General features: G+C 46.5%; 1 protein-coding gene across 3 annotated transcripts in view; it reads right to left on the bottom strand.

The window, feature by feature from the left end:
- PDGFA (platelet derived growth factor subunit A) overlaps nt 1-24850 on the bottom strand; it is an 88401-nt gene that overhangs the window by 32289 nt on the left and 31262 nt on the right. For all 3 annotated transcript variants that reach the window (XM_033914893.1, XM_033914892.1, XM_033914894.1), the window contains exons 3-4: nt 18854-18958; nt 357-544 (exon numbers count right to left, since the gene is read on the bottom strand). In XM_033914893.1, coding sequence (XP_033770784.1) covers nt 357-544; nt 18854-18958 — 293 coding nt within the window. The remainder of the gene's footprint in view (nt 1-356; nt 545-18853; nt 18959-24850) is intronic.

Genomic DNA, 24850 nt, shown 5'->3' with positions numbered 1-24850 from the left:
TCCATCGGTTTATATTCGAGTCAACCTTTTTACCTTCTTTTTTTTTGGGGGGGGGGAGGTTACCTTGGATTATATTTGAGTATATACAGTAATATAACTTTTACAGTACTCTCTGATTTACTCAACTTTGTAATTCACAAGATATAGCTAACTTCCTTAAGGTATGTTGTCTATGCCAGGCTTGGTTTGCAGCAGAATATAAGTATTTATTGTATCTCATTTACCAAGGGTTTCATTTATCCATTTTTCATCCATGCTCTGATCACCTAAACTGGATCTACATCATGAACAATACAGGTACATCCTTAGGCGCTCTAGGGTGATTGAAGGGAGCCCACGGGGCAGCATTCTCCTACCTTGACGCTTCTGTGATGCGTCCGAAGCGGCTGACATTTCACGCTGCTTGTGTTGCAACAGCCAGTGCATCGTTTGACTTCCACACAAGGCGGCCATATCAGGAAATTGGCAGAGGTGGGATCTATCTGGCTGCGAGGTATCTCATATATAACAGTCCGTGTTTTGCAGACGGCAGGGACAGCTTCCTCTGCAAAGAGAAAAGGCACAGGACCAGATAATATATCTGGAAACTCTATACCCCATATACTAACATACAAATAGGTAGAGTTACCATATTTAACGATGAACAAACCTGGATGCATGGCCCTGCTCCATTCTGCCCCCAACTGCACCTTGTTTCACCCCCAGCCCCACCCCCACCCCTAAAAAGCCGTGTCTCTTTCTTTCCTGCCTCCAGGCGGTATCTGGAGGGCCTCCAGCATGCGCGGATGCTTGTGACATCATCTACGGCATTTTTGTTAAAGGCCCTCCAGAGGCGGCTGGAGATCGGGGCTTTCCAAGACCCAGACAAACTGCCGGGTTTTGGAAAGTCAGCCCGGGAACTTGGACCGTTCTCTAAAAAGAGGACAAGTCTGGGTTTTCCTTTGACGTCTGGTAACCATACAAATTGGTAAGGTGGAAGGCGAAATGCAACGTTTGCGCTACATGCAGAACAAAGAATACTTTGAGCTAGGACAATCCAAACATTCTCATAGGCCTCAAACCAGTCCGGTTTTGCAGGTTACCACGTTTTGCAAATAGACCATAAGAACATAAGAACATAAGAAATGCCTCTGCTGGGTCAACATCACCTTGTATGGTTTATTAGAACTTACTGTACGGCTTGAATTTTCGGTTCATAGACAGTAATGCGGAAGACAAAGGCGCGCGTCGACAACTGAGCGCAAGACGGAGGTGCGCGCCGAAGAAAAAGACTGTTTTTAGGGGCTGCGACGGGGGGTTTTGTTGGGGAGCCCCCCACACTTTACTTAATACATATCGCGGCGGCATTGTGAGGGGTTTGGGGGGTTGTAACCCCCACATTTTAGTTTTCAGTAAAATGTGGTGGGTTACAACCCCCCAAACCTCCCACAACGCCGCCGCGATATGTATTAAGTAAAGGGGGGGGTTCCACCCCCACACCTCCCGTCGTAGCCCCTAAAAACAGTCTTTTTCTTCGACGCGCGCCTCCGCGCTGCGCTCAGTTGTCTGCTCACGTCTTTGTCCCGGCGCGCTTTTGACCCGACACCGAATTTTCATAACCCAGTGGTTTACAATAAAACAAAATCAACACACTTAGCAAACAGAAAAGAACTTCAACAATATGATAGGACATATTCACATTCATAAAACAGCCTTATCCACTATCATACAAGAATACCTGAGAGCAGTGGCGTGTGGTCAGGGCCTTCGGGGGATTCATTCCACCCCCTAAAGGCCCTGAGGGCACTGCTCTCAATTTGACTGGTTGAGCAGGCAACAGACAGATGCTGCTCAGCCAATCAAATTCAGATCAGTACTGTCAACACCCTCAGGGAGTTTGGTGAATCCCCTACCCAAGAGCCCTCCTAAGGCAACAGAAGTACTAAATTTGATGGAACAATGGATGACAGAATTTAGACTGAAGCTTAATTCAGAAAAAACCTAAATTCTTTGTAGCTTCATCACACCCTCTTGATACTAAAACATCACTGTGCATCAATAAACTTAGTTATCCTATTCAATCTACTATGAAGGTCTTGGGGGGTAATACTGGACCAGGGCCTAACCATGAAAGACCAGGTGGACTCTTTGGTTAGAAAGGGTTTTTTTTACTCTCTGGAAGTTTCGGTCCATTAGAGCATATTTTGATGCTTCATCATGCAAAATTCTGGTACAATCCCTTATACTGAGCCAACTTGATTACTGTAATATCGCCTATCTGGCAATTTCCCAGAATAATAATAATAATAATAACAGTTTATATACCGCAGGGCCGTGAAGTTCTATGCGGTTTACAATGATTAAAAGGTATTACAGATCGAGCGGAATAAACAAAGTTCAGAGTTAGTGAATAACAGTTCTAAAGATCATTTGTTGAGGACTAAGATTCTAGAGGTCAGTTACCTAAGTACTTCAGGAACAAATGTGTTTTTAGGCGTTTCCTGAATTCTCCATAGGTAGTAGGCACGAGTAGTTGTTCCAGGTCTTTACCCCATAAAGCTGCTTGATGTGAGAAAAGATGTTGGTGATGACTTTTAAATTTACAACCTCTAACCGGTGGAGAAACAAAGTTCGGATGTGAGGTTCTCCTGAATCTGTTGGTTGTGAAGGAGAAAAGGTCTGTTATATATTTAGGGGCGAAGCCGTAAAGTACCTTAAAGCAAAAACAACCAAACTTGAATTTCACACGTGCCTCCATCGGCAGCCAGTGCAGAAGTCGATAGGAAGGTGTCACATGATCAAACTTCTTCAGTCCACAAAGTAACCTAAGCGCTGCATTTTGTACCAGTTGCAATCACCGCATGTTCTTCTGGGAGAGTGCCAAGTAGGCGATGTTACAATAATCGAGTTGACTCAGTATGAGGGATTGTACCAGAATTCTAAATGATGAGACATCGAAGTAAGCTCTGATGGACCGAAGCTTCCAGAGGGTGAGAAAGATCTTTCTAATCAGGGAGTCCACCTGGTCTTTCATGGACAGGCTCTGGTCCAGTGTTATTCCCAATATCTTCACAGTGGGTTGAATGGGATAACTAAGGTTATTGATGCTCAATGATGCTTTAGTGTCAAGTGGGCGTCGCGATGCTATAAAAAATTTTGTTTCCTCTGAATTTAGCTCCATCCGATTTAATGCTTCTGTTACTTTGGGGGTGACTTCTGAGACAGAGGTAGTAAATGGGATAATTATCGTGAAGTCATCAGCGTAGCTAAATAGTTTTATCCCCAGTTGGGACAATTGCACACCCAATGAGGCCATGTAAACATTGAAGAGCAGTGGGGATAATGGTGATCCCTGTGGCACGCCAGATAGATTGCTCCATGTATCAGAGAGATCATAATTAAAACAGACTTGGTAGGTGTGTGATATAAGGAAACCTCGAAACCAGTTTAATACCTCTCCTCTGATTCCAATTGCATATAAGCATTGTAATAGTTTCCCATGGTCCACCAAGTCGAAGGCAGAGCTCATGTCAAATTGCATGATTAAGGTGTTGAGACCCTTACTAAACAAGTAGTGCACATTGTCCAGGGTAGCCGCAATTACTGTCTCAGTGCTAAACAGTGGCCTAAAACCAGATTGAGTTTCATGCAAGAAAGAGAACTGGTTGAGATATTCCATCAGTTGGGTTTGTACCATTCCTTCCATGATTTTTACAATAAATGGGATGTATGCTACTGGTCTATAGTTGGTTACTGATGTTGGTGATTCTTTACGATTTTTTGGAATTGGGGTTATTATAATATGACTATTATTAGTGAGGAATTTTCCATTGTTTAGGTTATTGGTTAGGTAATTCAATAGAGATAGTTTAAAGTCTAATGGAGCTGCTTTCATAATTTCTGGGGGACATGAGTCCAGGACACAGTATGATTTAGAGTATTTGTTATATAACTTGATGTAATTATTCCATTCTAAATTGTGGAAGGAACTCCAAATCATGTCCGCTGGTATTTCATTTCTTTGTATATCAGTTGATTGATGTTCGTATTCGGCAATTATCGAGTAGTTATTTCTTAGGTTTTTAATTTTTGAATCGGAATGTTGTGCTAGATCATTTGCTGAGGGTAACTTGATGTTATGCATGGGTTGAGTGTAGCGTGTGGTGTCAAATAAATTTGTAATTATTAACATATTCGTAAGAATATGCAGTGATTACAACTGGTGCAAAATGCGGCTGTCAAGCTGATTTTTGGGTTGAAGAAGTTCGATCATGCGACTCCTTCCTACCGACTCCTGCGTTGGTTGCCTATGGAGGCACGTGTGAAGTTTTAAGTTTGGATGTTTTTGCTTTAAGGTACTATTCGGTTTATCCTATATATATATATATATACATATATATACATACACATATATATACATACACATATATATATACACACATATATATATACACACATATATATATAAAACTGACCTTTTCTCTTTCTCAACCAATAGACATAAGAGAAGCTCACACTTGAATTTTGTTTCTCCACCGGTTAGAGGATGTGAATTTAAAAGACATCATCAACATCTTTTCTCATATCAGGCAGCATTATGGGGTAAAGATCTGGAACAATTCCTTATGCTCACTAATACTTATGGGGAATTCAGGAGACACCTAAAAACATATCTTTTCCTGAAGTACTTAGGTAGCTGATTTGCACAATCTTTCCCACAATAACTGATCCCTAGAGCTGTTCGTCACTCGTTTTTAACTTTGTTAGTTCTACTCAATTTGTAGCATTTTTAATCATTGTAAACCGCAGAGAACTTCACGGTCCTGCGGTATATAAACTGTTATTAATTTTTTTTGTTGTTGCTGTTTACTTTTTGTTTGATGCGGTTTGACTGGTCGAAGCCCCAGTCAAGAACCCCCTGCTCTAAAGCACATTAGAAGAATTATTCGCTGGCAAGACAGCTGTGCTTTATTAAACAGCTGCACTATAGTCAAACAGCAAGCGTTAATGGAGAATGAACTGCAGTGCATGAATTAAGTGTCAAAATATAAGCACCTTGGCAACCGTTTGCCATAATTGAAGCTGTAGAATTAAAGATCTGCGTGAAAAGACTCATAAATCAGAGAGATGGTTTGTGAGAAAATACCAAGTTGATTGTTGTTCCACACTCTCTTTCTTAAAGTCATTCATACTTTAAGAGATGACATTATTAATTTATTACTAAAGGTTCTTTACTATAGACAGATGCTGAGCCAAAACATGCACAAGTTATACCAATTTTCACAAGGAAAAGTACATGCCTTCAATTCCCTTTGGAAAATCTCCCGAAAAAAATACCCGTCAAGTTGCATTTTCAAACATACTTTTTTTTTTTTTTTAATATAGATCTTTATTAATTTTCAAAACCAATACAAAGTGCCATAAATTAAACGTACATTCATTACAAAATAAGCACTTAAATTCCATCAGTAACAAAGCAGATAATAAATATCCCCCTCTCCCATCCAACAATTTGATCAAGAAATGAACCAAAACATATATCCCCCCACCCACCCACCCCGTCCTGGACATGTATAAAAATAAAGTAAAGATTTGAAAACCAAGAAACTACGTTGAATTAACAAAGGATGTCAACGGGCCCCAGATCAAATGAAATACTTTGCTATGTCCCAGTATATCTGCATTCATCTTTTCGTATTTGTAGCCTAAACATAAACGGGGAGATATGATTGAAACGTATAAGTACATCACAGGACGCATCGAGTCAGAAGATGATATCTTCTGGCTCATGGGACCCTCGACCATCCACTGAAAATCAGGGGAGGGAAGTTTCATGGCGACTCCAGGAAGTACTTCTTCACCGAAAGAGTGGTGGATCATTGGAACAGACTCCCACTCCAGGTGATAAAGGCCAGCAGCGTGACGGATTTTAAGAAAAAATAATTCAAAAGGTCAACTGTCTTTGTCCCCCTTCCTATTGTTTTTCCCCTGAATTTAATTAAATATTTTAAATTTGATTTAGTGATTGTATTATCGAATGTAACCATTAAATATTTTTCCTTTTGTTTCACTATAACCTATTTAAATTACCTTTAAATGTAATGTTATTTGTGTTATGTGTATTTTAGATAATTGTATGTTTAATTTAATAATTGCAAGTGTGTCACCAACTATTTTATTTGTACATCGCCTTGAATTTTGAATTGGCGATAAATCAAAAATACCTAATAAACTTGGAAATAAACTTGGAATACTCACGTGGGATCTTTAAGGGAGTAAATTCAGGGGGGGAATACTTGGAATGGGCAGACTTGGTGGGCTATAGCCCTTTTCTGCCGCTTTTTTTCTATGTTTCTATGGCCCACCAAAACGGAAAGTTGAGCCGATCACAATTCTTCCAATTGCGGGTTATCAACTGCATACCTATCCCTGTCATAATCAAGAAGAGCCTGCCTTTGTAGCGATCCATAGGAGGCTTGACGTACAGCAAAGTTCCACATATAACCTCATACGTCAAACATACTTTTTTGAAAACCACTAGTGTGAACGGAAGTCAGACCGCATCCCCAACTCCACCTCTTAAGAATACTGCTGCTCACCATGGCCACATGCACCTGATTTTCAAACGCAAATAGTTGCAGCAATTCTGTAACAAGCCATTTCTATGAAGAAATTGCTTTGAAAATGATTCACAAAAAATTTGAAAACCTGCTTCCTGAAGGAGAGATAGTCTGGAGTTAGACGTAGGTCCCATTCTATGCAAGGAGACCCAGTTACTATCGTATTTTCACTCATATACCGCGCACCCGTGTAAAAGCGCACACGGGTATACCGCGCGGGGAACACAAATTTATGTAATAAAATGTTAATATAGCGCGCACACGCGTATACCGCGCATGCTAAAACCTCCTCCCGCCTACTCCGAACCGGCATCCTCCCCCCTGCTCGCGTCACCCCCCCCCCTCTGATCCGAGATAATCTGATCCGGCATTCCCCCTGCGAACCGGCATCCTCCCCTCCGATCGCGTCACCCCCCCCTCCCCCGCGATCCTACATCCCCCCCCCCAGCACCGCAAATACAACTCTTACCCGATTGGGCACCAGCACCGGCACCAGCACCAATGCACAGCATGTGCCAGTGCCAGTGCCCGAAGATCCTCCCTCGTTGGGTTTGGGCTGGGCTGGGCTGGGCGGTGCGAGAGAGATCCTCCTTCTTCCTCTGCCGGGCTGGACTAGGCTTTGAGCATTTGCGCATGCTCAAAGCCTTCTGGTCTCGCTCTCTCCGAGATTCTCTGTCACCCAGTCAAAGAAATTGATCGGATTTGTCTGACAAGACATGATTGATAGTATAATAAACACAAAGAAACAGCGATGGAGCCTAACAGACTGGATGGCAAGAGTCAAGTTCAAATGTCTTTATTATAGAAACCATTGGATGACATTAAAAAGACTTTTCTATTTGTGAGCACTACCGAGCGGTTAGCTGTATACGTGTTGTCATTTGGATTCATTACAAATCCACCATATTTCTAGTTGTTAAGGATTTCATTTTTTAGTTAATTTAAATTTTTTCTTTTTCTTAGATATTTCTGGGCCAGAAACCCAGAGCTCTGCCCGGTATTGAGCATCTACTGGAGTCTCTGTCTGCCCAGTACTGGCCTTAATTCTTCAATATATACCATTATTTTTTCTGATTAGAGATCCTCTGTGTTCATCCCGCCCTTTTTTGAACACCGTTTTCCTCTCCACCACCTCCCTCGGAAGTGCATTCCACGCATCAACCACCCTCCCCGTAAAGAAGAATTTCCTAACATTACTCTTGAATCTACCACCCCTCAACCTCAGATTACGCCCTCTGGTTTGACCATTTTCCTTTTCTGGAAAAGATTTTGTTCGTTCTGACACAATATAGGTTTGTGAAACCAGCATAGCATTTGGACTCCTGCTGCAGGCCTTAAGGGCCAAAACACGAATCGTGTCGAGTCTTTTTAATATCATCCATCGGTTTCTATAATAAAGGCATTTGAACTTGACTCTCGCCGTCCAGTCTGTTTGCCTCCAAAGCTATTTTCTTTGGGCTGGATTTCGTTCGCAGTGGATTTTGTTCTTCTGTTTTTGTGTCCGACAGTAAAATAACCCTTCTTAATGGTAGCCCACGTTAATAACTTCTCCCCTTAGTCAGAGCAGCTAATAACATTCAATAGGAGCGCTCTCCCAATCTCCTCGGAGAACCGCAGTGGTACCTGGGAACCAGATTCCACTACAGAGATGAGATCAGAGGAGGGAGAAAGTTTAAGAGCCTCTGGAATCGCTGGTGCCGCTATAGCCGAGGAGCACGGAGAGGGAAGCCAGAGGAAACACTGGCGATTGAGAAATGATTAAGCCAACATAGGACTGTACCAAGCTATAGCAGCAAACTGTGATTTTTCCCACTGGTGCCCCTTAACTCCATCCACCGCCACTGAGAAGAGACAGCGGGCTGGGAGCAATTTTTCATCCTCCGTATTTACACCCAGTGCGACTGCACTGTTTGCACAGCCCTCAATAAGGCGCTTGGCCAACATTTTGGGAAAAAAAAAAAAAAAAAAAACCCCAGCTCCCATAACTTTAGACAGTGTCCAGAGTATGATTCTCGGCATGGCATATGTTTTTTTGACTATTCTCAGCTGGATGGTAAGAAAGAAAAAAGACCCGACTAGCTGATCTCTGTTAATACGTAGAGTCAGGAAGGTTGTAATCTCAAAGTGACTGAGCTGTTTTGCAGCTTGTATTTCATTTAAGGGTTCCCCTCTTCTTAATTACAGATATTTACCTCCTTTAATTACATTATATTTCAAGAACGCAATACCTCGCGGACCGACGCGGTTCACAAAGATAGAAATCTGGGCATATCCAGTGAACTACAAAGTAGACATCAATCAATTCAATTCTCTAAAAATTTTACAAACAAGACTGATTTCAGTAACTTTCTGTAATGTATATAAGAACAGGACCTGCCCAATAAAGAACGTAACTCCCTATCCCAGCTGGCTGCCTGAAAAGCAATTAGACGTTGCTGGAACTTCTTATACCCACAGCCTCGAAACGGGGGGAAAACAAATAAAGCAGAATTACACAGTGGACGGTCTGATGTAAATAAAGTAAATACTTCTAACGGATACTCAGGTGCTTGACCATATAAGGTTTTGTAACAGAGTATTCCCAATTTGAAATGCACAAGGGCCTCAAATAAGAGCCAATGAAGCTCCCTGTAGTAAAATGTGATATGATCTGACTTTTTCAGGTCAAAAAAAATCAAATGTACTTCAGTATTCTGCATTCTTCGTAATCTAAGTACATTTGTACGGTATCCGGCAATATGAACTGAATTGCAGTAATCCAAAGTACAGAGTATCAACAACTGGACAAGTAATCTAAATCAGTGTTCTGCAACCTTTTTACACCTATGGAGCGGCGGAAATAAAAGAATTATTTTGTGGACCAGCAAACTACTAAGACTGAAATTAAAAACCGTGTCTACACCCCATTCATGTAGCTCGGTCCCTGTCCCCATGAACTCGATTCCTGTCTCCATCCCGTGTACAGGGAGTGGGGAAAGAGAGAGAGAGATCCATGGTGCATCTCTCCCACTCCCTCTACTGCCATATTGAACATTTTTCTCTCTCTCATCCCTCGGATCATGTGCAGCATTTTTCACTATTGCCCACCAGCCCCATGGCCAACATTTCTCCTTCTATCATCCCTCTCCAACACCATGCCACACCTCTCCCTCCATCACTATGTCCAACATTCCTTCCCCTTACATCCCCTTCAATCTGTCCCTCTGTTCCTTCTCTACCACCATATCCAATATTTCTCCCTCTCATCCTTCTCTTCCCCATGTATCTCTTCCTCACTCTTCTCTCCCTCCATGCCCAATGTTCCTCTTTCTTCCTCTCCCCATGTGCACCATCTTTCCCTCTCACATACACACTCATCCCCAACAATTCTCCCTTTCTATCCCCTCCCTTGTGTCCCACGTTTATGCCTCCTCCCTTTCTTCTGTGTCCCGAGTTTCTGTCTCCCCTCCCTGCCTTCCAACCTTTGTCCCAAATTCATGCCCCTCCCATGTCCCAACGTGCTCCTCCCCCACCCCCCTTCTCTCCCTTACTTGTTCAGGGCCATCCAGCCTCTGCCGAAGCCGGATCAGTGTCGCCTGCAAGCGTGTGTCCGTCGTCCTTCCGACTGGGCTGCTCCTTATCTTCAGCGCCAGCTGCGCTTGTTTGCCGGGACAGCGTCCAGCGGCTCTTGCACGCCGGGTCTGGTTTCGGGGTCAGCCACGTGCAGCGTGCAAGAGCCATGGGGGAAGCCACTGCTTGCCCTGAATCAGTAGCATGGAATATTGCTACTTATTTGGGTTTTTGCCAGGAACTAGTGACCTGGATTGGCCAGTGTGAGGTTGGGCTACTGGCCTAGATGAATCATTAGTCTGACCCAATTCTTATTCTTATGTTCACTGTTAATGCAGCGTGTAAACTTGTTTCTAGCACCCACATTATGTTAACACCCACATTAAATTATTGACACAGCTTAGTAAATAGACTCCATGACAGACAATTAATGTTCTAGCCTGGTAAATGTTTCTCTATCCATATACAATGGTACCTCGGTTTACGAGTGCACCGGTTTGCGAGTGTTTTGCAAGACGAGCAAAACATTCACAAAATCGGTGCCTTGGAAACCAAGTGCGCCTCGATTTGCGAGCGCCCCCCCGAGAAATGGCAACCTCCTCCACCGCGATCCGGCACCCCCCCCGCCGCCATCAGGCACCCCCCCCACTGCGACCCGAGGTCCCCCAACCCACCCGAACCCTCTTCTTACTTTAGTGTAGCCTCCGCACCGGCACCGGCACCAGCATGTCCTGTGCGTTGGTGCCGGTGCCCGAAGATCTGCCTCCTGTGCTGGGCCTTGAGCATGCGCTGGGCTTTGAACGTGAATTCTCAGGCCTTGAGCATGCGCACATGCTCAAGGCCCAGCACAGGAGGCAGATCTTCGGGCACCGGCACCAACGCACAGGACATGCTGGTGCCGGTGCCGGTGCGGAGGCTACACTAAAGTAAGAAGAGGGTTCGGGTGGGTTGGGGGACCTCAGGTCGCGGCGGGGGGGTGCCCGATGGCGGCGGGGAGGGTGCCCGATGGCGGGAGGGTGTCGGTTCGCGGGGGGGGGGCCTTCGGGGGGGGCAATGCCGGTTCTCGTGGAGGGGAGCAGCGCTGCTGGCCTCGGGGGGGAGGGGGGATGGGAACATATCAAAGCGAGTTTCCATTATTTCCTATGGGGAAACTCGCTTTGATAAATGAGCATTTTGGATTACGAGCATTGCTCCTGGAACAGATTATGCTCGTAATCCAAGGTACCACTGTATTTTGAAGGGAGAAGTAGGTTAGCACAAACAGCACTAAGGCCAGGGATCCGAACCGCAAGTGATTCGATCCGATCCGTGGGGCCGATTCACGAAGCGCCCTCATGCAAATGAAGGTGATCGTAGTCACGCCCCAAACCGACTGCATGGATCGCTGAACAGCGATCCCGACGCATGCGCAGACCATCTTCTTTGCCTGCAGACGGTCTGCGCATGCTTACAGAGCTTTGGGGGTGGGGATTTTTTTTTTTTTTTTTTTTTTACTTTTTTTACTTCGTGAGCCCGTGGTTTTAACCCGCTTTAAACCCGCGGATTAAAACCACGGGCTCGCACTGCGGGGAAGGGCAGGAGAGTCAGGGCAGAGAGCAGGGCGGCAAAAAAGCGAGTCGGGGCAGAGAGCAGGAGAGCAGTCGGAAAGGACCTGAGCGACGGATCCTCAGCAGTCGCTTATTTTTTTGATCGGCCAGCCCATTTTTTTTAATGAATCACTGCCTGCCTACATTTGCATGCGCGGATCGGATCGGAGGTTCGTCGGCACCAAGGTTAGTGAATCGGGTCGGGGGAACAATCGGGTCGCAAAGTGGTCGGGACACGATCGGCGTCCTTAGTGAATCTAGCCCATAGAGACATGCTTTCTACCAGAGGTTAACCCTTTAACGTGCCTCTACAAGAAACTGAATTTCAAGAATTTAGTAGTTTGTCTCTCTCCCAGCCTTACAAATGGAGGAGTGAACAAAGCTGTACAGAACAAGTTCAGCTTAAACACTGTGTGTTCGGGAAGGGATTTCGGCTGAATTGCTATATAGTCTTGAAGAGAGTAAACGTCCTCAGTCAGCGACATCGCGGCTTTTAGCCGCTGTTCAACAAGCAATGTTTACAGCTACAGAATAATCTGTTCATTAGGAGGAGGGGAGAGAGAGCTGGGTTTGGCTTGTACAGCGTTCATAATCTTTTCTTAATTAGCAGAAACTGCAAGCTTCCTTGGTTTTGGGTGGAACTCCTTGGTGAGAAAAAAATAAAAACAAAAACAAAAGCACCCTGCTTCTCCATTAAGACAGTAAATTTCAAAATAACTTCTGCTTTACCGACAGAAATCTGCTTATACAAAACTTACTGTTAATTTGAGGGTAAATATACATTGTATATACAGGGCTGGCTCAAGGGACTGGGACATCCTAAGCCAACATTTGGTTCAGTGTACCTACGCCCCGGTGACCCGTCAAATGTGCATAGGAAATTGCGCCCCAACGGACAAATGCGCGCACCAGCGGTGACTGCCCCAATAGGATACTATTTTGTCCTTAACCCTCTATTTTGAGTGAGGGGGACTGGAAAGTAGCGCACTGGGGACAGGAGTCGGTTGGATGAGCAACCCCCAGGCAGAGGATGCACCGGCGATGCGGGTCTGTGATGGAAAGAAGCCGCTCGCACCGGGTGCACTTTTTAAAGCCGGTCAAGGCCGGGACATAGAATCGAAAGTGGCCGCGGCTCGAGTAGCCACGCGGCCACGGAGACCCGGAAGCCTCCAGGTCGGTCAAACGAAGCAGGAATCAAGTTGAAGAAGAAAAAAATTTTGCGCACAGCGACTTAAACGATGAAAAACAAGAAAATCGCGGTGCTAGAAGGCAGTTGGGGCAGAGCCTGAAAAAACACGACTTCTAGGCTCAGCGGAAAATTTTGAACTGGAGACCACGAGGGGATGCGCCCCCTAGTGGAGCAGGAAGGCACGCATGCGTGGAGCAGCAGAGCAAACTTAAATCTTCAATCAAGTTTGCTTGAAAATGCTTCCGCATCGGGGCTCCGTAGATGACGTCACCCACATGTGAGAATATCATGCCTGCTTGTCCTGGGATAACATTCACTTTCTATCTAGTGTTAGGGTTAGGTTTACATCATGATTATGGGAACCGTTTTAGTGGATGACTGGAAGGCCCCGATTTGCTGAGACTCCTCAGGCCCCGTCCCTTGGGAGGGGCCCTGAGGAGTCTCAGCAAATCAGGGCCTTCCAGATATCCTTGATGGGCTACAATTGTCATGCGCGCACTTCTCCGTGAACACAACTGTCGGGGCGCATTTGTCGGAGCGCAATTGTCTTGCACAGATTAGCCGGTGTACCCCGCCCTCCCATATCTCCTCCCACCCTACCACTCTGTCAGGCCACCCTCTCCCCCCCTGTCTTCCTTTAAACGCAATTATGGTCCCTTCCCAAGCACTGGCAGCATCTCCCCTAATGCGGCCCACACTAGCTCCAACATCTCCCCTCTGCCATGCTCCTGCAGAAAGCAGGAAGTTACATCAAAGTGTGGCGGAGCGTAGCAGAAGGAATAGGGTTACCATATTTGTTTAAGTTAAAAAAAAAAGGCCCCATTCCTGCCCACACACAAACCCTCATCTCCTCTCCTTCCCTGAACTCACAGCCGTGCCTAGAGGACCTCCAAGCATGCACAGATGTGTCGCGATGACATCACGTACAAGAGCACTTGCACACGATGTCATCGCGTTGCATCCATGCAAGCTCAGAGGCCTTCCAGGGATGCCCAGGGCTGGGGCCTTCCAGAACCTGGATAAACTGCTGGGTTTTCAAAATCTGTCCAGGCACCTGAACAGTCTGAAAAAAAGAGGATATGTCCGGGTATATCCAGACATATGGTAACCTTATGAAGATATTGGAGCCACGTGAGCAGCCTTTGAGGAAAAGTTGCCAGTGTCCGGATAGGGATGACAACTGTATTTAAAAGGTAGACTAGGGAGGAGGGTGCCATGAGAGAGGGGGGTTGTCAGACCTAGGGATGGAGGTTTGGCCTCTACAGGGGAGCAGGTGAGGCAAACATTTAGCATTCTCCCAACCGCCCCCCCCCCCCAACGGGAGCACGACCAATTCTAAGTGTACTGGGGGGTAACCCCACCCCCCTCAGAACGCTAACCGTAAGGCATGAAAGCGGTGGAACCGACGGCGCACATTCGTCCTGCACGCAGATGTCGGCGCTTCCATCGGTGTACCAAGTTTACTGAGGCTGAGTAGAAGGGTTCTTGTGGGGGGGGGGGGCGGCAAGGTGCACACTTCAGCGACTTCTCAAAACAAAGGTTTGAATATATGTTTCATCTGAAAATTACCCCCTGAGAATTTGTGTACTGTGTTCAAAGCTGCTGATTGCCACGTCACACACATCTGGGTTATTTTGTCCACATACACACAGTATGTCAGAGGCATAGCCACAGGGGGCCCCGCCCCCCCTCCCCTTTGGGCTCAAGCCTCCTCCATTTTAATGGCAGGCAGGGATGCCCAAGCCCCGCCAGGCAAAGAGCTCTCCTGTGCAGGTCCCCGCACGTACTGGCTAAGTAGCGCTTAACCAGGCACGTGCTTCGGCCACTAATGCCGGCATTCTCCCACATACTTGGTTCAGTGACTGAACTGAGCATGCTCAGGAATAGTGGCGGTCAAGCAGCTGAACTGCACCCATTTGCTTAAGCACTGCTCTGGAAGGATGTGCGGGGACTTGCGTAGGAGGGTGTCAGGTCAAAAGCGCGCCGGGACAAAGGCGCGCCCAGACAATTGAGCGCAGCGCGGAGGCGTGCGCCGCTCAAAATTACTGTTTTTAGGGCTCCGACGGGGGGGCATGGGGGGGAACCCCCCCCACTTTACTTAATAGACATTGCGCCGCGTTGTGGGGGTGTTGTGGGGGGTGTGGGGGTTGTAACCCCCCACATTTTAATGAAAACTTCACTTTTTCCCTGTTTTTAGGGAAAAAGTTAAGTTTACAGTAAAATGTGGAGGGTTACAACCCCCTAAACCCCCCATAACGCCGGCGAGATGTCTATTAAGTAAAGTGGGGGGTTCCCCAACAAAACCCCCGTCTGAGCCCCTAAAAACTGTAATTCTCTTCGGCGCGCGCTTCCATCTTGCGCTCAGTTGTCGGCGCACGCCTTTGTCTTTCGCGCTGTTGTCTATGAACCGCCTGTGGTTTTAACCCGCTTTAAACCCGCGGATTAAAACCACGGGCTCGCACTGCGGGTTAGGGCAGGAGAGTCAGGGCAGAGAGCAGGGAAGCAAAAAGCGAGTCGGGGCAGAAAGCAGGGCTGCAGAGAAGAGAGCAGTCGGAAAGGACCTGAGCGACGGATCCTCAGCAGTCGCTCATTTTTTTGATCGGCCAGCCCAGTCGGTGTTCCTCATTTTTTTAGTGAATCACTGCCTGCCTTCATTTGCATGCGCAGATCGGATTGGAGGTTCATCGGCACCAAGGTTAGTGAATCGGGTCGGGGAACAATTGGGTCGCAAAGTGGTCGGGACACGATCGGTGTCCTTAGTGAATCTAGCCCATAGAGACATGCTTTCTACCTGAGGTTTACCCTTTAACATGCCTCTACAAGAAACTGAATTTCAAAAACAGGTGTACAAATGCTAACCCCTTCCCAATCCTGCCCCAGGATCCCCTCTAATCAGTTTTAGTAAACTTACGCATGTGCTGGCTCTAAAAACATAAATTTACCCTCCTATTTTTAAACATGGGGGGGGAGAATATGTGATGACTTTTATTGTTTTTGTGTCATCGTCTTTAGGTTTACCGTATTTTCACCCATATACCACGCACCCGTGTAAAACGCGCACATGGGTATAGCGCGAGGGGAACACAAATTTATGTAAAAAAAAATTTTATATAGCGCGCACACGCGTATACCGCGCATGCTAAAACCTCCTCCCGCCTACTCCGAACCAGCATCCTCCCCCCCCCGCTCGCTTACCCGAGAGCATTTTTTTTTTTATTCGAATCCGGCATTCCCCCTGCGAACCGGGATCCTCCCCCCCCGCTCGCGTCACCCCCCCCCCCCGCGATCCTACATCCTCCCCAGCACCGCAAAACATCTCTTACCCAATTGGGCACCGGCACCAGCACCAATGCACAGGATGTGCCAGTGCCCGAAGATCCTCCCTCGTTGGGTTGGGCTGGGCTGGGCTGTGCGGTGCGAGAGAGATCCTCCTTCTTCCTGCGCCAGGCTGGACTAGGCTTTGAGCATTTGCGCATGCTCAAAGCCTTCTGGTCTCGCTCTCTCCGAGATTATCTCGAGCGGGGGGGGGAGGATGCCGGTTCGCAGGGGGGGTGCCGGATCGGATTAAAAAAAAAAGTTGTAAAACGCGCTCACACGTATAACGCGCACGGTTATGCACGGTTTGTAAAATCGTGTATAACGCGCGCATTATATGCGTGAAAATACGGTAATCTTTTGTAGAGTTTAATTTCTTGTATCGTGAGATTATAAACTCTCTCGAAAGGCATTGCCAAGGAGGGGATATATTAAAGGCTTTATAAATAAACAAAATATGGACAGTTTTATAAAAAAATCTGAGTTCTGCCTGTAAAGCAGAAATGAATTTGAAAGTCACGGCCTTAATGGAGAACCAGTGAGCTTTTTCAAATCAAAGAGTTCCCACCCAAAACCAACGACGCCTGCAATGCAGTTGCGACAATTCCTGCCAATTAAGAAAAGATTATGACCACTCTACAAACCAAACCCAGCCTTTGTAGGCTATTGCAATCATTGGCTTCCTGTCCCTGTGTTAGTGTCCAACATGTGTTGATCCCAATGTACTCAACTATTCACAAACTCAAACAAACATCCCTGTCAGCACTACTGAATTTATATTTAACATGTTATAACATTCAGCAGAGCACAGGAGTAAGCCAAGGATTGCGAGAGGCTCCGAATACCACCTAAGCTGCCAGTCACAAGATCAGCGAAAGTAAGACGCTGCTTCTACGGTTAAGATTGGCATCGGCCAGCTTATTCTCAGGCCCTCCTCTGCTCTTGAAGTGAGTTTTCTCGCTTTTTTTTTGGAGGATGGATGCGACGATTCAACGGTTGCAAATTTATAAGAGCTATTTTAAGGGGGGTGTTTATTTATATACAACGGGGAAGATATTCAGACCCTGGCAGTCAGCATTTTTTTTTAAATACCGACAGCTGCGGGCAGAATTAGCCTCAGATATTCAGTGTCAGCATATGTCCGAGCACCAGAACTCAATATTGGGGGCTAATTTTGGCGGTGGGGGTGCTAATGTAACATATGCCAGTCTCTGACCGATATTCAGCTGAGGCCCGCGTAACATTTTAGCTTCTACCCCTCCCCCAAAGCTCCAAAGTAACCTCCCTTCTTCCAGGGAGCAGCCCATAACATTACAATTCCCCTTCCCCACTGGAATGTCCTTCCACTCTGAGATCATTAGCCCCTCCCCCTCCCAGGCCTACCTCCTGTTCCCAGTGGTCCAGTAGAGCAGTGGTTCCCAACCCTGTCCTGGAGGACCACCAGGCCAATCGGGTTTTCAGGCTAGACCTAATGATTATGCATGAGAGAGATTTGCATATAGTGGAAGTGAGAGGCATGCAAATCTGCTCCATGCATATTCATTAGGGCTATCCTGAAAACCCGATTGACCTGGTGGTCCTCCAGGACAGGGTTGGGAACCACTGCAGTAGAGGCATCAGCGAAGCCCGCTCACTCCTGCACCTTAAGAAAATGGCCACTGTGACATCTCACAGTAGCTTTCTTTAATGCCGGCACCGGCGTCAAAGTCAGTCCTCGAGGGCCACAATCCAGTCGGGTTTTCAGGATTTCCCCAATGAATATGCATGAGATCTATTAGCATACAATGAAAGCAGTGCATGCAAATAAAACCCATGCATATTCATTGGGGAAATCCTGAAAACCCGTCTGTTCGATACTTAATCTCCTTTACCCTCTCCTCTCTCCCTTTCCCCTTCCTCCTCTCTCCCCTCTTTTTATCTCCCCTCCCTCTCCCTCCTACCTATCCACCTCCCCTCTTACCTCTCTTTACAGTCGCCTTGAGCCTCTATAGGTATGAGCGACGCACATATAGAAGATTAGATTAGATCTATAAAGCACAGGAACTTTATTGTAGTCAATAAATTAGTTGTACATCACTTTTGTTTTTGTCATTCGACTTCTTTGGATTCCTCTTTGTTTTGGTTTATGGACATAATTTATAGCATTTTTATAGGTTACGTGTGTACATGTACACCCTGCCCACACTCTACCCAAAGTCCGCATAACCGGCATATAAATGTTGTCGCCCAAGTCACAGAATCTGTGGCGTGGCCACGGATAACCCCAGGTGGGACCAGGTCCACCCAGTAGCAGCACCTCTATATATACTCTGTGGGGAAGATTGGCTTCTAAAAGGTATGCAGCAGCGAGCTTCAGACACTGGGGGTAGGGGGTGGCTCGCCGAGTGGAATAGGGGTGGCTTGAGGCACCAGAGTGCCTGGGCGGAAGAGGGGCAGCCCGAGACACAGGAGGGACAGGGGCGGGAGCTGGATCGCCCAGGTGGGAGAGGGAGAGAGCTGCCCATCCAACTTGGTCCAAGTCTGGCTACACCCCTGAATTATCCCCTTAAAGTGCTGCTCATTTGCTGGGATTTGAATTGTGCATTCAGGCTGAAGGATAAGAATGTCTCTCTTACCGATGCTTCTTTTTCTCCGGGTGGGCGCAGAACGCTTCTCCTGCAGGTGGTGAACAGAATGAGCATTGTGAGACCTCAGCCTGGGCCTTTCGGCCTCCTCATTTCCTACAGAAGAACAAAAGAAAACCTGCGTAAGCAAGCGTCAACCACTCCTGCAGCATGCAAAACCAACTCCCACCATGGCATTCGATTGAGGAGACATGTGTGAAAGCAACTGATCCATTACTCATTATCCAGACCCATGCCGAAATCGCTCAAATCAGTTTACTGACTAAGAGTAGAGCAGATGTGCTGGACAGACTTTTAAGGGTTCAAGTTTCAAGAATAAATTTTATGTATAAAGGAAACCCAACTGACTACCACGACTCCAGAATTAGTATGACCTTAACAGCTGATAACCTATTTCAGCAACTAAAGAATAATGATAACGCATTCATTTGCCATAGGGATAAAGTATTGGTGATTTTGCATAAGTTAATGCGGTCTCCATTCTCTATTTATTGCAACTCTTTGTCTTTTTTATCAGCCTCAGAAATACTTCCCTCACAGAATTAGAGATTTTTGAACTGTCTTCTCCTGAGTTTAGGCCAAAAAGCCTGTTCTCATCATCAAGTTTTTTTTGGACTGTTGGCTAAAGGGATTTGGAACACACTACCAGCACCAATAAGATTGATTTTCTCATGAAAAATCTCCAGAAACATCTTCAGTCTTTATCGATTAGTGAACACATACAAGGGTCCGGTATTTTAGCCATGCCATACGAACACTGGGCACTTTAAGTTTCCCTTGGTACAACGGGGTGATAAAAAGTTCTCAGCCCAACCAACTCCCTAAATTCTGACCATTACTTTGCCACTGTAGCTGAAAAGAGCGGTATCTTATTTCATTAAGTACCAATTTGCAGAAACGAAATTCTATGTTTTGACATTGTTTCAGATCATTGATTGAACCGTATTCAATCAATGATCTTCTTGGCTAGCCTGAGATTTTTTCAGAACCCCCTCGTAGTGTAGACTTTCAGTAGCTGATAACCAGGGTTCATAGACAAGTCGGCGAAAGACAAAGGCGCGCGCCGACAACTGAACGCAAAATGGAGGCGCGCGCCGAAAAAAATTACAGTTTTTAGGGGCTCCGACGGGGGTTTTTGTTGGGGAGCCCCCCCAGTTTACTTAATAGAGATCGCGCCGGCGTTGTGGGGGTTTGGGAGGTTGTAACCCTCCACATTTTACTGTAAACTTAACTTTTTCCCTAAAAACAGGGAAAAATGAAGTTTTCAGTAAAATGTGGGGGGTTACAACCCCCCAAACCCCCCACAACGCGGCGCGATCTCTATTAAGTAAAGTGGGGGGGGTTCCCCCACACACACACCCCCGTCGTAGCCCTAAAAACAGTAATTTTCTGCGGCGCGCACCTCCGTGCTGCGCTCAATTGTCTGCGCGCGCCTTTGTCCCGGCGCGCTTTTGACCTGACACCATTAGAAACAGTCCCTGGTAGACACAGCTCGAAATCTAATCAAGACAGATAAAACAGGACAATAAGGAACGAAACCGTTTTTATTTGTTATACGAATGATTAAAACCACAGGGGTACTGAACAGGTGAATAAAAGGTTAACGGTTAAAAGCAGCCTCAGAAAGGTAGGCTTTTAACCTGGATTTCAATAGGACAGAGAAGGTGCAAGATGTACCAACTCCTGAAGCCTATTCCAGGCATATTGCATAACATAATGGAAGGAATGAAGTCTAGAACCAGCAGTGGAGAAGGGAACAGATAAGAGCAATTATCCACATTCTCTTCACCTGACGCTTAGATTACTGCAATAAGCCATCTCTCTCCCTTTCACTCTTTTCAAAATTCTTTTGCACAACTTACCATATATACTCGAGTATAAACTGAGATTTATGAGCCAAAAAAAAAGACCCAGAAACGGGGGTCTTGGTTTATACTCGGGTCAGCGCCCACCCACCCCCCTTCTGGACCTGTTGCAGGCCTCCACCGGGCCTGCCATAAGAGCTGGTGGTCCAGCGGTGAGCCGGGACAGAGGGATCCCTCCCATCTCCTGTCCTGGCCAACTCTAAAAATTCTTCCCTCCCTCCCGCCTCTTCAACTAGTAAATATGGTACCTTTTAAAATCTCTGGTGGTCCAGCGGTGAACCGGGGCAGGAGTGATCTTCCTATGTGCCTGCCCCATGCAGAGTAGCTGTCTGAATTGTCTGCTGTGAATTCTTGTGGCAACTGTGAGTTCATGGTCTCGCAGCTGCGGCAAGAACTCCCTCCCTGGGACCTCTGCTCATCAGGTAAAGCTTTTGCTAATGTGTTCAGAAAGGAAGGAACAAATGTTGATATATAATTAAAAAAAAAAAAAAGAAAGAAAAGAAACTGACAGGTTTTCGAAGTCTGCTGGATGTCAGCAGAGAGAGAGAGGGAGGGTGAAAGATGACCCCAAGGTTACGAGCTGATGAGACAAAGGATGACAGTGTTATCTACAGAAATAGAGAATGGAGAAAGAGGAGATGTGGGTTTAGGGGGAAAGATAAGAAGTGCAGTCTTGGCCATGTTCAATTTCAGATGGCGGTGAGACATCCAGGCAGCAATGTCAGACAGGCAGGCTGAGACTTGGGCCTAGATTCCTGCTGAAATATCTGGCGTATAAAGGTAGATCTGGAAGTCATCTGTCTAAAGTTGGTACTGAAAAGCCATGCTGAGAGATCAAAGCACCAATGGAACAAGTTTATAGAAAGGAAAAAAAAAAAAGCAAAGCAGTCCCACAAGAGAGCCCTGAGGTTCACCCACTGAAGCGTGACGGGAGAGGAGAAAAGAAAACCAAGTGCAGGCCCGAAGTGTCACTGTTCTGCTATAATCCATCGAGAAACGTCTGATCAGTGGAACCAAAGTTTGAATAAATGAACCGAAATACGGTGGTCACAAAAATATACCTGAAACCAAAGGACAGCTGAAAACCTATGCTGTTTATAGTGGGTGATAAATTATGAAAAAGAAAGAAGAAGAAAAAAAAAAACCCCAAAACTCTCTTCAGATCTATTTTGGCTATTGATCTATGCCTCTGAGGCAGCCTGACAGATGGGAAAAGAAAAGCAGAAAATGATAGAATCTATAATCCATAGACTCGAGAGCCCGTTTACCAAAGCGCTGCATTCATTAATTGAATTAACGCATGCTAAATGCTAAGGCCATTTTATACCTATGGGTTTCTTAGCATTTAGCACACACTATCTCTGTTAGTGTGTGCTAAGCATTGGGGAAGGGCCCCTTATAGAACAATTTTCAAAAGCCATTTGGGTCAGGTAAGATTAGGGTTACCAGATTTTACTGTGGGGAGAGAGAAAGGAATGTTGCACATGATAATGGAGGGGAGGAAGGGGAAGATGCTGCATGGAGGGGAATAGAGAGGTTTGGCCCAGGGCATTTACACACAGGGGAGCCCTTAATTGTTTTTCTGCTTCTTGCGCACAGAACCCTTCCTCTCTGAGCACACTACCAAAACACTTATCCACACCCTCATCACCTCACGTTTAGACTACTGCAACTCGCTACTCTCAGGCCTTCCGCTTAGCCATCTCGCTGCCCTCCAATCCATCCAGAATTCGGCTGCACAACTCGTATTCTGGGAGAGCCGCTTTACTCACATTACCCCTCTCTTAAAGTCACTTCATTGGCTTCCCATCCGTTTCCGAATACAATTCAGACTCCTTTGACTGACCTACAAATGCATTCACTCAGCTGCCCCTCGCTATCTCCCCCCTATGGTCCCCCACGCCCCCCATGAGCTCCGCTCAGCTGGTAAGTCCCTCCTTTCCATGCCCTTCTCATCAACTGCCAACTCCAGACTCCGTCCCTTCTGCCTTGCTGCGCTGTATGCTTGGAATAAGCTGCCCGAATCCCTACATCTCTGGCAGTATTCAAGTCCCAGTTAAAAGCCCACCTCTTCGAGAGTGCTTTCGACTCCCAACTCCTCTCACCTTGGGTTCTGCATCCCCAACCCTATGGGCTCTTTTTACAAAGCCGCGCTAAACTGCCGGCAGCGCTAGCCGCTACCACCTCCTCTTGAGCAGGGGGTAGTTTTTCGGCTAGTGCAGGGGTTAGCACGTGATGAAAAGTCCCGTGCGATAAAGCCGCTAACGCAGGTTCGTAAAAGGAGCCCTATATGTCATGTTAAACGGACAAGTTAAACGACTTCTTTACGTCGGTCTTCACGAGGGAGGACACATCCAACATTCCGGAACCAGAGGAAATAGAAAATGGAGATCAAGATAGCAAGCTGGTCCAATTAGAGGTGAGCCAGGAGGAGGTCCTCAGGCAGATAGACAAGCTAAAGAGCGACAAGTCGCCAGGCCCGGACGGCATTCACCCAAGGGTGCTCAAGGAATTAAGGAATGAAATAGCAGAGACACTTCAGCAAATATGCAACCTATCCCTAAAAACTGGAGAGATCCCGGAGGACTGGAAAATAGCAAATGTCACGCCCATCTTCAAGAAGGGTTCAAGGGGCGACCCGGGAAACTATAGGCCGGTAAGCCTCACATCGGTCCCGGGAAAGATGATGGAGGCGCTGATCAAGGACAGCATCTGTGACCATATCGAAAAAAATGGACAGCTAAGGTCGAGCCAGCATGGGTTCTGCAAGGGTAGGTCGTGCCTCACAAACTTATTGTACTTCTTTGAGGGGGTAAATAACCAGGTGGACAAAGGTGAACCCATAGACATAATCTACCTAGACTTCCAAAAAGCCTTCGATAAGGTACCACATGAGCGGTTGCTCAAGAAGCTATGGAATCACGGGGTGCGAGGGAAGGTCCACCGATGGATCAAAAACTGGCTGGCAGACAGGAAGCAGAGGGTTGGTGTAAAGGGCCACTACTCGGACTGGCAAGGGGTCACGAGCGGGGTTCCTCAAGGGTCAGTGCTGGGACCGCTCCTGTTTAACATATTCATTGACGACCTGGAGGCGGGAACAAAATGCGAGGTCATCAAATTCGCAGATGACACCAAACTATTCAGCAAGGTTGAAACCACGGTAGACTGCGAGAATCTCCAAAGGGATCTTACGACATTGGAAGAATGGGCGAAAAAGTGGCAAATGAGCTTCAATGTAGGGAAATGCAAGGTCATGCATATAGGGAGAAGGAACCCGATGTTCACTTACAAAATGGGGGGATCAATGCTAGGGGTCAGTAACCTTGAAAGAGACCTGGGAGTGATGGTAGACACAACACTGAAGGCGTCGGCACAATGCGCCACAGCCTCGAGGAAAGCAAATCAAATGTTAGGTATCATTAAGAAGGGTATCTCGACCAGAACGAAGGAAGTCATCCTGCCACTGTACCGGGCTATGGTGCGCCCGCACCTGGAATACTGTGTACAGTACTGGTCACCGTACCTCAAAAAGGACATGGCAATGCTTGAGAGAGTCCAGAGAAGAGCAACTAAACTGATTAAGGGTATGGAAAACCTTACATACACTGACAGACTGAAGAAGCTGGGGTTGTTCTCCCTGGAAAAGCGGAGACTCAGAGGAGATATGATAGAGACCTTCAAGATCCTGAGGGGCATCGAAAAGGTTGACAAGGATAGATTTTTCAATTTGAAAGAAACCACAACAAGGGGTCACTCGATGAAATTGAAGGGGGACAGGTTTAAAACAAACGCAAGGAAATTCTTCTTCACACAGAGGGTGGTGGACACATGGAACACCCTTCCGGAGGCCGTGATAAGAAATAGCACAGTACAGGGTTTCAAGGATGACCTGGATAGGTTCCTGGAGGACAAAGGGATTGAGGGGTACAGATAAGAGCAGTGGAAAGTTTAGAGATAAGTGTTGAGGTAGGCATAAAATTAGTCAAAGGACCGCAGATCAGGCAATATGCCTGATGGGCCACCGCGTGAGCGGACCGCCGGGCTAGATGGACCTCTGGTCTGCCCCGGCGGAGGCGACTACTTATGTACTTATGTACTTATGTCTGTCTGTCCAAGTTAGATG

The sequence above is a fragment of the Geotrypetes seraphini genome, chromosome 11 (genome assembly GCF_902459505.1).
Source record: "Geotrypetes seraphini chromosome 11, aGeoSer1.1, whole genome shotgun sequence".
Lineage (NCBI taxonomy): Eukaryota > Metazoa > Chordata > Amphibia > Gymnophiona > Dermophiidae > Geotrypetes > Geotrypetes seraphini.
Note: the sequence above shows the minus strand (reverse complement) of the source record. Positions and strands in the feature narration are given on the sequence as shown.